General features: G+C 40.2%; 1 protein-coding gene across 1 annotated transcript in view; it reads right to left on the minus strand.

Moving 5' to 3' along the window:
* LOC120515751 (adenylate cyclase type 2-like) overlaps positions 1 to 13,675 on the minus strand; it is a 623,137-nt gene that overhangs the window by 149,648 nt on the left and 459,814 nt on the right. The window contains exons 5-7 of the mRNA XM_039737035.1: positions 5,573 to 5,721; positions 2,242 to 2,353; positions 1,657 to 1,784 (exon numbers count right to left, since the gene is read on the minus strand). Of these exons, the coding sequence (XP_039592969.1) occupies positions 1,657 to 1,784; positions 2,242 to 2,353; positions 5,573 to 5,721 (389 nt within the window). The remainder of the gene's footprint in view (positions 1 to 1,656; positions 1,785 to 2,241; positions 2,354 to 5,572; positions 5,722 to 13,675) is intronic.

Raw genomic sequence — 13,675 nt, forward strand, 5'->3', positions numbered from 1 at the left:
TTCCAAACGCCTAATGTCAAATCTGGCGTCTATTTACCTGGACCTGCCTCTTCGATAGATAGATAGATAGATAGATAGATAGATAGATAGATAGATAGATAGATAGATAGATAGATAACCCACACAAGCTTTAATACTGCTATGGTCTCAGTGATTTGGAAGAGTGTGATGAACATTGCTGATCGCATTTTACCCATTGTTCATGTTGCAGGGGAATTACAGTAATCCCTCCTTGATCCGTTCTAGAACCCCCCGCGATAGATGAAAATCCGCAAAGTAGAAACCATATGTTTGTATAGTTATTTTTATATATTTTAAGCCCTTATAAACTCTCCCACACTGTTAACATTATTAGAGCCCTCTAGACATGAAATAACACCCTTTAGTCAAAAGTTGAAACTGTGCTCCATGACAAGACAGAGATGACAGTTCTTTCTCAAAATTAAAAGAATGCAAACATATCTTACTCTTCAAAGTATGTGTGTCAGGAGCAGAGAATGTCAGAGAGAGAGAGAGAAAGTGAGAGAAAAGCAAACAATCAAAAAATCAATACGTGCTTTTGGGCTTTTAAGTATGCGGCACACGCGATAAAGCGGCATTTTGTAGAGGAGCGTCCGTATCCTCTAGGCAAACAGCCCCTCTGCTCACACCCCCTCCATCAGGAGCAGAGAGAGTGAGAGAGACAGAGAAAAGCAAACAATCAAGCACCGTGCGGGAAGCAAATCGTATATCATTGAGGAGTTTTATTTAATGTGTAATACGTGCTCTGATTGGGTAGCTTCTCAGCCATCTGCCAATAGCGTCCCTTGTATGAAATCAACTGGGCAAACCAACTGAGGAAGCATGTAGTATAAATTAGAAGACCCATTGTCCGCAGAAATCCACAAACCAGCGAAAAATACGTGATATTTATTTAGATATGCTTACATTTAAAATCCGCGATGGAGTGAAGCCGCGAAAGTCGAAGCGCGATATAGTGAGGGATCACTGTATGCTGTTTTGAGTATGTTGTGTGTAGGTGTTTATCCAATACTTGATACACCAGTTGCACCAGTATGTGTGAAAGCAGAAGCAGAATTATACTCAATACATTCATAGCAATGCTTCCATTACCACACATTCACAGTACATTCAAAGCCAGTCAAACCTTCTGTCTTAACCACGCACTCCCACTGTGTTGCACACTCACATGAGCCACTGGTTTCGGCCTCCTATTTAAAATAACAATGGAGATGCTGCTGATTGGGCCTTTAATTACATAGGTGGTGTAGACTCGCTCATGCCCAGCCCTAGTGATTTCTACATTCTATCTTGCCATACTCCTCATAGTTGATTAGCACCCAGTATTAAAAAGAGTTAAGCAGAGCAGTCAAGAAATCACAAGGAAATGTCCAGGAATAAACAGCATCTACAAGCTAGTAAATGAGGCAATTTTTGCTTTAGGCCATAATTCATCAGTTCGAAAAACAGCAAGGCAATTTTGTAGAATGGTATTTATTTGACATATCTTTATTTAATACCCTCAAACCCATAAGCAAATAACGAGAGACAACTCGATGAACTAGTCATTACCTGGAACAACGCGTTACTCTCGACTATTTAGTGCATTGCAGTGTGGGTCAAAAATCAGCAGCTCTAATAGACCAGGTCACTCACTTGATGGCTTCACACATATCCAGGCCCATCTTCACGCAGTTTTTAGCATGGTTGGGTAGAGATTCTGGTAGGCCAGATACACAGTAGTAGCAGTCTCCTAAAATTTTGATTCTCATGCATTCATTTTCCTGTGATAAGAAACAAAAGCAAAAAAATATATATTGTCATAACAAGAGTTGTTTTTCATGGCTTTATGGATTACATCTTATGAATGCCATTGTAGAACTCCCCAGTATGAGCCTGAGAATGTTGCTGAGCACAGACTGGCCTTGTGTGTCCAGTTTGGTGTTTTGCCACTCGGGACCATCACCAGAAGGAAAATGACGTGAAGTAGGGAAACTTCTGCTTTACCCTGAACAGCATTAAAGTTTTTTTTTCCCAGAAATCAACACCACCTGGAAGGTTCTAGTCAATATGTTATTGCTAAGAAGACCCATTTCTTTATTGACATTTGACTGTAAAACATGGAACCTGAGAACAACAACTATTATTCACATTTTTCATTTGTTTTCCATGGGAAAGGCATGGGAACACAGAATAGATAACTTGATAACTTTGGGATTCCATTTTAGTTGGATAGCTTACCTTTGCGATTTGATCAAACTTGCCGAACAGCTCATTGAGCATGTGAACCAGCTCTCCTGGTGAACAATCACTAGCCAGGCGTGTAAATCCCACAATGTCAGCGTACAAAATACTATTTGGATAGGAGAAAAAAAGGAGAAAAAATTAAGGATTACAGGGATTTGATCCTTTATCAAGATTGCAGAACCCAGTTATTCCAACACATGGACACAGGTGACCAGTATTAAGGTTTAGCAAGGGTTCCATCCCAGAAATATGCTTATATTCCTTCACATTCTTTTTAATTTATTTTCCTATTTGGACTTTTTTATTATTTCTGATATAACTATTCTGTTAATTTATCAATGAGTTGATATGTTTAATGTGTTAATGAGTACATTTACAGAACCGGGATAAAGCGAGTTTGCTGATCACACTGTCTGTCTACAAATACATCTTCTTTGTGGACACAGTGGGTAACAGTGGGCTTTCACAAAGTTTCTTTCCACATCCTAAAAGTGTTAGTTAAATTGCAGAATTAAGCTGGTTGAGTGTGGCTGTCAGTGTGTGTGCCATGCATGCCATCCTGGGTTGTTTCTCATTTTGTGCCTGTTTAAGCACTCATAGGTTTCATAACTGCCAATAGAAAACAGTTGATTGGTGACTCTAAATTGGCTTCACAAATTCTGACCCTGCTCTCAGGAACAATGAGGCCACAGCACTACCCATTGGGCCATTGCTCCTTAATTACCAGAAATGTTTATAAAGATGAATGGATAGACAATGAAACCTACCCTGTATGGCGTCTGAGGATGAGCCAGTCCTATGGCTGGTCTCTCTACCGTGAGCACAGGGACACACCAAAGCACAAGGCAATCACGCAGGCAGTAAGAGGAGCCTGGAGTAATCATCAAATGAACAAGTCCTACTTGGGCGCCAGCTAAGCTGCTGGATGGTTATATTACTTTGTGAATGGTAGCATATTTAGGTCATTATTGCAATTTTCTCACCAGATGTAAAGTACATATTTCAGAGTTGGTGCAGCTGAATTCTTTTAATGATCTGGAAAGCCTTCATCCTTTCATGTTCTATTAATTCAAAGCCTTTAATGCTACTCCGAATACTTTTCATTCTGAGATAATCTAAAAAGGTCTCTTCAAATGAAACCTCCTTTCATAAAAGCCTGTTTAGCAGTCCGGGCTGTTTCAGGAGATGAGATGACTTTCACAAATTATTCTCCAATGTGTGTATTCTTTAATCTCATAGAATCTGCTTACAATTTTCTTTAAAGGGTTTTAGCACCCTGAGTGTCCTCGGTTAGTCAGAGGGGCTCTTTGACGGGGGCTCCATTCTACCTGCTGCTTACATAACAGAAGTTGGTGTAGAGACGCATTCTCCTCATTGTTATCCCCTTTAGGTTTCCCAAGGTTACACAAATTAGAAACACTTGCCACTTATATACAAACAAATTCCCAGTTTCAACTTAGTAGCTAATATTCTTGAAAACATTTCGTCATATTGGAATTTAGTAATAGGGTGTCGTACCGTGTTAGACATTAATCAACTTTGCTTGACTTCTCATCATATTGGAATTTAAAAGTTTATGTTACATATATCACATACAGTATACATATATATATATGCACACATTTTTTTCATATTAATAGAAGTATGCTATAGTTATGATAGATAGATAGATAGATAGATAGATAGATAGATAGATAGATAGATAGATAGACAACACTCTATAAGGCATACCAACAGACAGAGAGATTACTGTGTAAGATACTATATAACCAGACCAACAGAAAGAAAGAGAGCGGGATGGAAGACATACTTATATAATGCATAAAAAAAATACTGATTATTAAATAGATGTGATCTATCTACAAGTCAGACAGACAGACATAGATAGATGGATAGGTAAATAGATAGAAAGGCACTATATAAAAGATTAATAGATAGATATGAAGGGCAATATATATTAGATAGACAGATTGATAAATAAGAAAGGCACTATATGATAGATAGATAGATATGAAAGGCACTATATAACAAAGAGATAGATAGATAGATAGATAGATAGATAGATAGTGTGGCAGTAGGGGGCGCTAGTGCTCCCTTGAACCCTCAGGTACAACTCCAGACACCAGGTAAAAGTCCAAGACTGTTTATTTTCTTTTCCCACAGTGCACCAAGCACCTTCCACACTACTCATAAACAATAAGCTCACAATCCCAAAAAACAATACTCTCCTCCTCACCCAGACACTTTGCTCCTCTCCCACCCAGGACAGCTCAGTGTCTGGATGGAGGCACCTGGACCTGGAGGTGTTTCTGTCCCATCAGTCCATAGTTCCTAATTCCTTCCGGGTCAGGGCAACCAGTCTTTTTATTCAACCCGGGAGCACGACATTTCTTCCCGTCACGTGATTGTGACGTACTCCCGGGTCATACAGCATCACAGGGCTCATAAGCCCCCCCACAGCGACTCCTGGTGGTCCCCAAGGTATCCAGCAGGGCTGTGTATAAACATTACAAAGTCCATAAGGCCCTGCTGGACCTTGGGGCACGATCCTGCTGTTGGGAGAGCTCCTCCTGGCGGCCTGGGGGTGCGGACCGGCATGGGAAGCCGGCAGTCCTCCACAATAGATAGATAGATAGATAGATAGATAGATAGATAGATAGATAGATAGATAGATATGAAAGACACTATATGATAGATACATAGATTTGAAAGGCACTATATAACAGAGAGATAGATAGATAGATAGATAGATAGATAGATAGATAGATAGATAGATGTGAAAGGCACTATATAACTGGCTGTCATGGCTGCCATCTACTAAATACTGTCTTGACAAGAGTGAATACTTTTGCAATGAATTATTTTGTGTTTAACAGGGTAATTCATTTAGACCACTTAGCGGAGATCTGTTTGAACTTTGTCCTGTTGATCAGTTTTAAAAAAAGCCAAATTACATCCACTGTGATTCAATGATGTATAACAAGAAAATGTGAAAACCTAAAAAGACTTCTTTACTAGGGGATCACCCATGCAGACTCCACACTGGGACTGAGCGTAAGATTCAAACCCAGGACAGTAGATCTGTTCAGCAGGACCATTAATCGCTTATTTTGTTGTAATTATTTCATTGCATTGTACTCTAAGTATTTGATCACTGCTTGCTTGAACCTCTCATCTGGTAAGAAATAGCAGAAGTACACAACTGTTTTGCTTCTTGTCATTCGTTAACATTACAGTAATAGTTGTGGTAGGGTCACTGAAGAAAAAAAAAAAAAAGAACATTCAAGCAAATTTTCAGGAAATCTTCGAAAAAAAACTAACCTACCTGACATTTGTATGCCGTTGCACATAAAGGTTGTGGAAGTTATTTGTGTTTTCCAGCTGACCACAATTAGGGCCCTTCAGCCTCTGAATGATTTCATCTTTCATCACCCTGGCAATGTGGGCTGGAAGCAAAGACAGCAAGAGGCGTTCCTAAAAAAACAGAAAGATGGAGACATTAAATAACATCTAAAGTACTTGTGATGGGATTTTATGGAAATCAAAGGTGATATTTTTAATCTCTTTAAGCTTTAAAGATGAATTAAGAAAAACACAGGTTGCTGATGGCTACACCCTGAGGTGAAAAAGCTCCAGTAGAAAAATAATCAAAGAAAATGGTAGTAAGAAGCTGGTGGGGTGGTTAGGATTTTGGGGTGTAAAGAATCATTTTCTGAGGTGCCACATGAGAGGGTGGGCATCAAACTAAAAGAAGTGGGAATTTACGGTGGGGTGTGAATGTGGGGGCAGAATTGGCTCAGAGTGTGATGGTGCAAGTAGCCTTATCTGAAATTAGCTGATGTTAGAGTGGTGACCAGCAGGGGGTAGTGTTAGGGCTGATGCTATTTTTAATATATAGAAAGTATTTGGATAGGAATATAAGTAACAAGCTGGTTAAGTTTGAAGATGATACCAAGATAGGTGGATTGGCAGATAATCTTGAATCTGAGGGACTTGGACAGCAGACAGGTTTGGGCAGATTTGTGGCAGATGAAGTTTACTGTCAGTAAATGTAAAGTATTACACATAGGAAGTAAGAATGTGAGGTCTGAATACACAATGGGCGGTCTGAAAATCGAGAGTCCACCTTATGAGGAGGATTTAGGAGTCATAGTGGACTATCAAGTGTTAGACAGTGTCCAGAAGCCATTAAGACGGCTAACAGAATGGCAGAGTACAAGTCACAGGAGGTTCTGCTCAGGCTTTATAACACACTGGTGAGGCCTCATCTGGAGTCCTGTGTGCAATTTTGGTTTCAAAAAGGACATAGCAGCACTAGAAAAAAGTATGAAGGGAATTAGTCCAGTGGATTGAGACGGTGACTTTAAAATGAGTTCATCAAGAACACAGAGACAACATTGGAAAGTTGTGAAGTCGAAATTTCACAAAAACATCTTCACACAGAGAATCACAGACATGTGGAATAAGTGACAAAGTAGTGTGCTGGACAGTAGGACTTTAGAAATCTTCAAAGCTCCACTCGATGTTATTTTAGAAGAATTAAGTGGACAGGACAGGTGAGCTTTGATGGGATGAATGGCCTGTTCTCGTCCAGATTGTTCTAATGGTGGTGAATACCTAACATTTATTAGCTAGCATAGCTAAAAGCTTGTTTCTTAAAATGGGCTTGGAGGTACAATCTGTTTCGATCACGCCAGGCTCTGTTCGATAGAAAAGGTATGCCTTGTAGCCATCTTTCTTTGTGCATCTTGGTGCCTTTCTTCTTCAGACATTCCAGCTGTTATGGCCACCCGTCTCTGTGCACCGTGTTTCCTCAGTTTAGCAGACATCGCCACCCTCTTGTGGACGCAGGATGATATTACACTTGAGCATTGACGCCGGGTGTTTTATCGCTTTTTATATAGTGTAACAGATTGCATGCATCGGCCTGTGCCTCAGCCAGGATGAAACAAAAACTTTGGAGTACATTCTATGACTCTAAAGCATAATGACACAACTCAGACATGATGGTGCAGTAGATGAAGGTTTTACTGTTAAACATAACATTGCATTTCAGGACATTTTGTTTGTTAGATTCACCATTACTTTCAAAACGTTGTCAAGGCGATGGACTGAAACGGCGATGCATTTAAGAAATACGTTTGGTCTCGAGAAAAGTGAAGACAAAATTAACGAAGGTGGTTTTGTTGGTCCTGAAATCCGTGAGCTGATGCTTGACAATAAGTTCAAAAGGGAACTGAAGCCCACTGAATCAGCAGCATGGGAAGTATTTGTGCAGGTTGTCCAGAATTTTCTTGCCAGTTACAGAGCAGAGAGTTATGCTGGGCTTGTGGAGAACCTGCTGAAAGCGTATCAGAATACGGGATCCAGAATATCACTGAAGATGCATTTTTTACATTCTCATCTCAACTTTTTTTCACCAAATCTGGGCGATGTCAGTGATGAGCATGGAGAAAGATTACATCAAGATATAAAGGTGATGGATAACCGATATCAGGAAAAATTCACTCCGAGCATGACGGGTGACTACTGTTGGTTCTTGCAAAGAGAGACAGATCTGCGGTACAAACACAAAAGCGAGTTCCTCAAAATTTTTGGGCACGCTGACCTCACTTTTATATTGAGTTAAATTGATATAAATATACTTTAACGTGTCACTGGTATCGTTTTCTGGTTTGTTTTCAGAATAAACATATCAAACAAATTTTGGTGGGAGTCCAAACTCCAGATAACGTGTTCATATATTTTATTGATATTCAAAAGTGTCAAAACGTCAATGATGTGTAAATGGTAAATGGTAAATGGCCTGTATTTGATATAGCACCTACTAGAGTTCAAGAACCCATTCACCCATTCACACACACATTCACACGCTGGTGATGTGTATTTCAAAAACCTGACGTGCTAGCTTAATTCCAATTTCATATATGAAATCAGTGTAAAAAACTGATCCTAGAAGTTCCTAGTAGCAAACCAAAAATATTTTTTTGTAGACCAGTGTATCGGCACGAACAACATGCGATGTTTTAATGATATCTCAGACTTAAATATTACTTTTGGTCTCCAAGAATACATTTAAACATACAAAGATTTGGCACTCTTGACTATAGGCCATTTATCAGACAAGAATGTCTTACTTTAATTACTGTTCCCTAATATTGGGTGGAGCTCTCACCCTCAGCCTTAATAAGTCTCGCAGCACAGAGCGTATGACAAACCTCCGCTGCACCAGGTGCTCAAAGAAATCTACCTTATTACTTCAATCACTCTGGAAATGAAGACAAAGCATAGAAAGTTAAAAGCAGTATGGTATTTATTACAGGAATATTAATAACTAGCAAAATACCCGCACTTTGCAGCGGCGAAGTACTGCCTTTTAATAAAAAAAAAATTTTATCAAGAAGAAAATTAAACCTTTTTAAAGTGACGGAAAATATACCAATAATTATTTGTTAAGTATCTTATTTGTATACCACATTTTGAGTTCGACCCTCCGGTTGTAATATGACCAAGCTGTGCGCTGAGCTTACTCTTGAGCATACGACGTACAGTTGGCCATGTGAACAGTAATCTTGTTTCAAATCTCACAGCTTGGATTGCTGCTGTCATAATCGGTTTGAGTTTCATGGTTTGTTTCAATTACGACAGTATTTGCAGGACTTGTGTTGAAGTGACATTCGGCATCTGTCAAGCGTTGTAAGCACACAACCGGCTTCATCGATAACTTCACATCCAGCTTTTGAGAGTTTAAACATTCATAAACATCAAAGTGTCCACTACTGAAATCGTCACCTGTCAGTCTAAGATGTTTAAGAGGCACTGGCAGTTGTCGAAAGGTGTAAAATATTTGGCCATTTCGGTACACTTGAAAGCAACAACAGAACAATTCAGCGGCAGCCATTAACTCACATGCAGAACCATAGGTGAAGGGCTTAAGCATTTCACTCTTCTAGTGCTCCTGTGTAGTATAATTATCTCCTGTACCAGCACTAGAACAAAGAATAATAGAAAATAGGACTGATAGTAAAGTCTGGATATATATAGTCTTTAGAAAAAGCTCACAAAAAAGTAAAGATGACAAGGATGAATGTTGCAGGTGCCTTGTGATCGAGCACTCGTAGTTGTTCACAAGATGCTTTGACGACAATTACATGGAAACGGACGCATGTTGCTGTTGCTCTGTTCTCTTCTGACATCTTCGACCCTTCCTCTTCCTCCGTCCTTCCTAACTATATCGATCCTCAGACCAGGCATATTTATTCTAAAATTCTACCGGGGGATTTTGCAAGATGTTATTGTTAAATATTCTGATTGGCTGGCTGTCAATATGATGAACGAATTCACTGTCCGTTTTCACAAACAATAAAACTTTTTTTTTTATGTTCTCTGAGGTGGCGCTATGTCTTCCTTTCTCAGGCTGTAAAATAATTAGATGTCAATCCTTTCTCAGGTTATAAAGTAATTAAGCCGCCTTAATTAAAAAACATGTCTTCCTTTCTTTGTTGGAACAATTGTTTTAAAAGTGAGGTATAACTGGGAAAGGGACGTACTTTGATTTGTCCTGAATGTAGTTCACGTGTTGTCTTGTCTTGAATAAAATATAATGGAAATATAAACCAAAATGTACAGATTTTGTGCCCCACAACAACACCCTTTCAAATTGGCAAATTAAATATGATTGTTAATGAAATCGTTGTAAGTTTGCTACTTCTTTCTTGCTGTATTGCTGTTGTTTTCATTTTTATCTATTATTATTTATATCTTATTGTTTTAAGGTGACCTTGAGTGTTCTGAAAGACGCCCAATAAATAAGACATATTGTTATTTTTATTATTATTACACAATTGCAGTTTGGTGCTGTTTTAGACATCCAGTATGAGTGGAAAATGTGCAACAAGACTGTCTGGAACAAAGAGTCAGTCCACTGTCCTACGGGCTAAACATCTAAATATTTTGACCACCATGGTGGTAACACAATGTGAAAAGAACCTGTCTGTGACTTCTGCATTGACAGAATAATTTAATTTTGAAGCAAGAGTTAAGAGTTTTGCATGAAAGTTTTACTTTTGCATGTGGGCTGCACTGTTATGCCATAGCATATGCTGTACATGGTTTTGACAAATGTAATGGGAGTTATGAGAATGAGGACAGCGTCCTGAGCTTAAGCAGTCGAGAAATAAACTAACAACTGGCGGTGTATCATTTTTTTTTTTTTCCAAAGACATTTATTTTAATAAGCTACCCAGACCGGCTGAATTAATTTCCATCGTCTGCCTGGCTCCCTGCAGAGCCTCAGCCCAACTGAGTCAACTCATGAGACATCAATCTCTATAATTCTTTTTTTTTAAAATTAAGGGTAGAAAAGCGTGCAGCACAAAAGACTGCTTTATTTGTCATCTCTCCATATTAGCTCATTAATACAGTCATATTTCAGAACGCTTGTAATGCAGCTAAAGAAAGATCCCTTTGTTAATCAAATTCAAAAGCATCCCTCTTTTGTGAAGGAAGCCACACTTTTTGCCCCTGATGCCATCTATCTGAGGATACATTTTAGGCAGCCCACTGACCAGAGCCATGACTGCACTCATGCATGTAGTGTGGAGGAAAAGCCGCATCCTCGGTGTTCAAGAAGGCGTAAAGAGCTGCAACTTGAGAGAAAATGCACATTTACCGGACAAGTGTAAATGTGCTAAATGGATCACATAAGGTTTGATTAAGTAATTGTTTTTCATTCATAGTGTTACATAACATTCTCAAACCTGATTAAATTAGCTTTACGAACAGTCATACAGGTGAGGGTGAGGGTAGTCTCTGGGCTCAGGATGGAAGAGGGTGCTATCATTTACACATTCTCCTTTATTTATAATTTCCCCTTGGGATTAATAAAGTATCTATCTATCTATCTATCTATCTATCTATCTTATTACAGTATCTGCAGACCAGAAGGGCCAAGAGGAAAGGATAAGTGAAGACACGACCGCTTCTGCATCAAGCACCTAGACAGACAGATATGAAAGGCACTATATGACAGATAGATAGATAGATAGATAGATAGATAGATAGATAGATAGATAGATAGTATGAGATGCACTATATAGTAGACAGACAGACATATATAGTTCACAACTGAACTGACTACAATAGACAAAGATGGAGGCTTTGAAGGCCCATAGAGGAAATGATGTCATCAAAAGGGCCGGAACCAGAAGTGACGTCAGCAAAGGGGCCGGCTTCAGAAGTGACATCAGCAAAGGGGCCAGCTTCGGAAGTGACATCAGCAAAGGGGCCTGCTTGGGAAGTGACGTCAGCAAAGGGGCCGGCTTCGGAGGTGACGTCATCAAAGGGGCCGGCTTCGGAAATGACTTCAGCAAAGGGGCCGGCTCCGGAAGTGATGTCTTCTGAGGCGCCGGAACCTTGCAGGACTTCCCGGGAAAGGTCTGAGAAAAGACAGTCAGCGCACTCCGCCGCCCTCTGGTCGGATGTTTTATTACCATTTGTGAATTTCCCCTTGGGATTAATAAAGTATCTATCTATCTGTCTGTCTGTCTGTCTATTTATCTATCTATCTATCTATCTATCTATCTGTTTGCTCCAGCCCCGGCCGGGACGCCCAGGAGGACCAGAGGAGGGCTTGTGCCTCCTCCAGACCGTGAGGGGGCGTCCGCCCTGGTTATGTGGGGGGCCTTGGGTAAAGGGCTTGGAAGCCCAGCCCTGTAGGGACCCGTGGCCACTGCCAGGTGGCGCCCCGGTGCCTGAGGAACCCTGGAGCCCAGCACTTCCGCCACACCAGGAAGTGCTGGGGAGACGAAGACAGGAGACACCCGGACGGCTTCTGGGTGCGCAGCCGGCACATCTGCCACACTGGGGTGTGGCTAGGATTGATTGCCGGGAAGCAGCTGGAGCCCATCCGGGTTCTCATTTAAGGGGCCGCCTCCAGTCAGGAGTGAGAGTCGGGTGGAAGAGGACGGAGCTGAGAGAGAGAGAGGACGGGAGGCGGACAAAAGAAAGGGACAGAGACTGTGAGGCCTGGACAGTTGGGGGAACGGTGCTGGAGGCACTGGGGGTGCACGTGAACACAAACTGTAAATATTATTGTATAATAAATGGTGTGTGGTGAAAGTATGTTGTCCGTCTGCCTGTGTCCGGGTCCCAGTTCACACTATCTATCTATCTATCTATCTATCTATCTATCTATCTATCTATCTATCTATCTATCTATCTATTATATAGTGCCTTATCTATCTATCTATTATATAGTGCCTTTCATGTCTATCTATCTATCTATCTATCATTACTCAGACCCTTTAGCTGCCTCCTACTCACACATGTGTGACACTATTAGTTGCATCCATTTGCCGGGAATTGTCTAATCCTTAAACACAATGTTGCCACCTGACAGGGTGCCCACACTGGATTAATTCTTGTCACTTCTTTTCCAGACTCTTACATCAGATTCTGAGACATACTGTAAGTAACTCTTCAGACCCCCATTAAGATTGTCTTAAACTCATGACTTCATATCTTAGACTCGTTAAAAGCTCCTAATACTCAGGGACCTGAGACTATTTGTTATCTTTGTCATCTGCTTCACCTTAAGCTTTTGACCTTACGGTGCCAGTTCTGATGCAGATATGCTGTACTGTATGTGAGCCTTACGGCGGTCACACTGAGTTCAGACAATAAAATAATGTAATGCTTTGATGATTCAATCAGCAACAAAAAAAATAAAATTCCAATCCAATCCTTTTCTCTTATTTAGTTCAATCAATGTGCCCCTGTTAAAATGCCACACGTATGTCTGGCATCAGTTGCTCCGGCATTTGGAAATGCTGAAATTTACAATAACAAATATGACGCCAAAGAACTCTCACTGACCCCTTACTACAGCCTTTACAGGAAAATTCAGTATTTGTTTTTACAAGTCAAGGACCACAAATTGTGATGGACTCTTTATAACGCAGAGCAAGTTTTAGATTGAAGCGTCTTCATTTTAAACGTATTAATGGAATTCAAAGTAAACGGTTCACGCAAAAAAATACAAATAAAAGTAAAAATTTATGACGATACTCGGACACCCCAGGTCCATGTAATGGGTGAAGACAGTTTCTGAAATGGAATGGTGGATGAAAACAAAAGCCAATCATTTCCGGGAGAGGAAAAGCAGGACATTTTGAAACACTATTCTATTCTTAATCTCTTTTGTTATGCTCCACCAACATCTCCTTAACATGCAAATAACACAAATCCAATAAAGACCACAGGAGAAAGCAGCCTTCAAGTTAAAGAGCAGTAGACGGAGCTGGCCGACTAATAGGGTGCCATGCTGCACAAGGGTTTTCTCATAAGAATGAAGCTAAAGGCCCTGTGCTTTCTGCTGTATTTCTGATAAGACGTATTCAAAAGACACCTTGAGTCTCGCTTCTGTTTT

Source organism: Polypterus senegalus, chromosome 15 (assembly GCF_016835505.1).
Source record: "Polypterus senegalus isolate Bchr_013 chromosome 15, ASM1683550v1, whole genome shotgun sequence".
In the NCBI taxonomy this organism is placed as follows: domain Eukaryota; kingdom Metazoa; phylum Chordata; class Cladistia; order Polypteriformes; family Polypteridae; genus Polypterus; species Polypterus senegalus.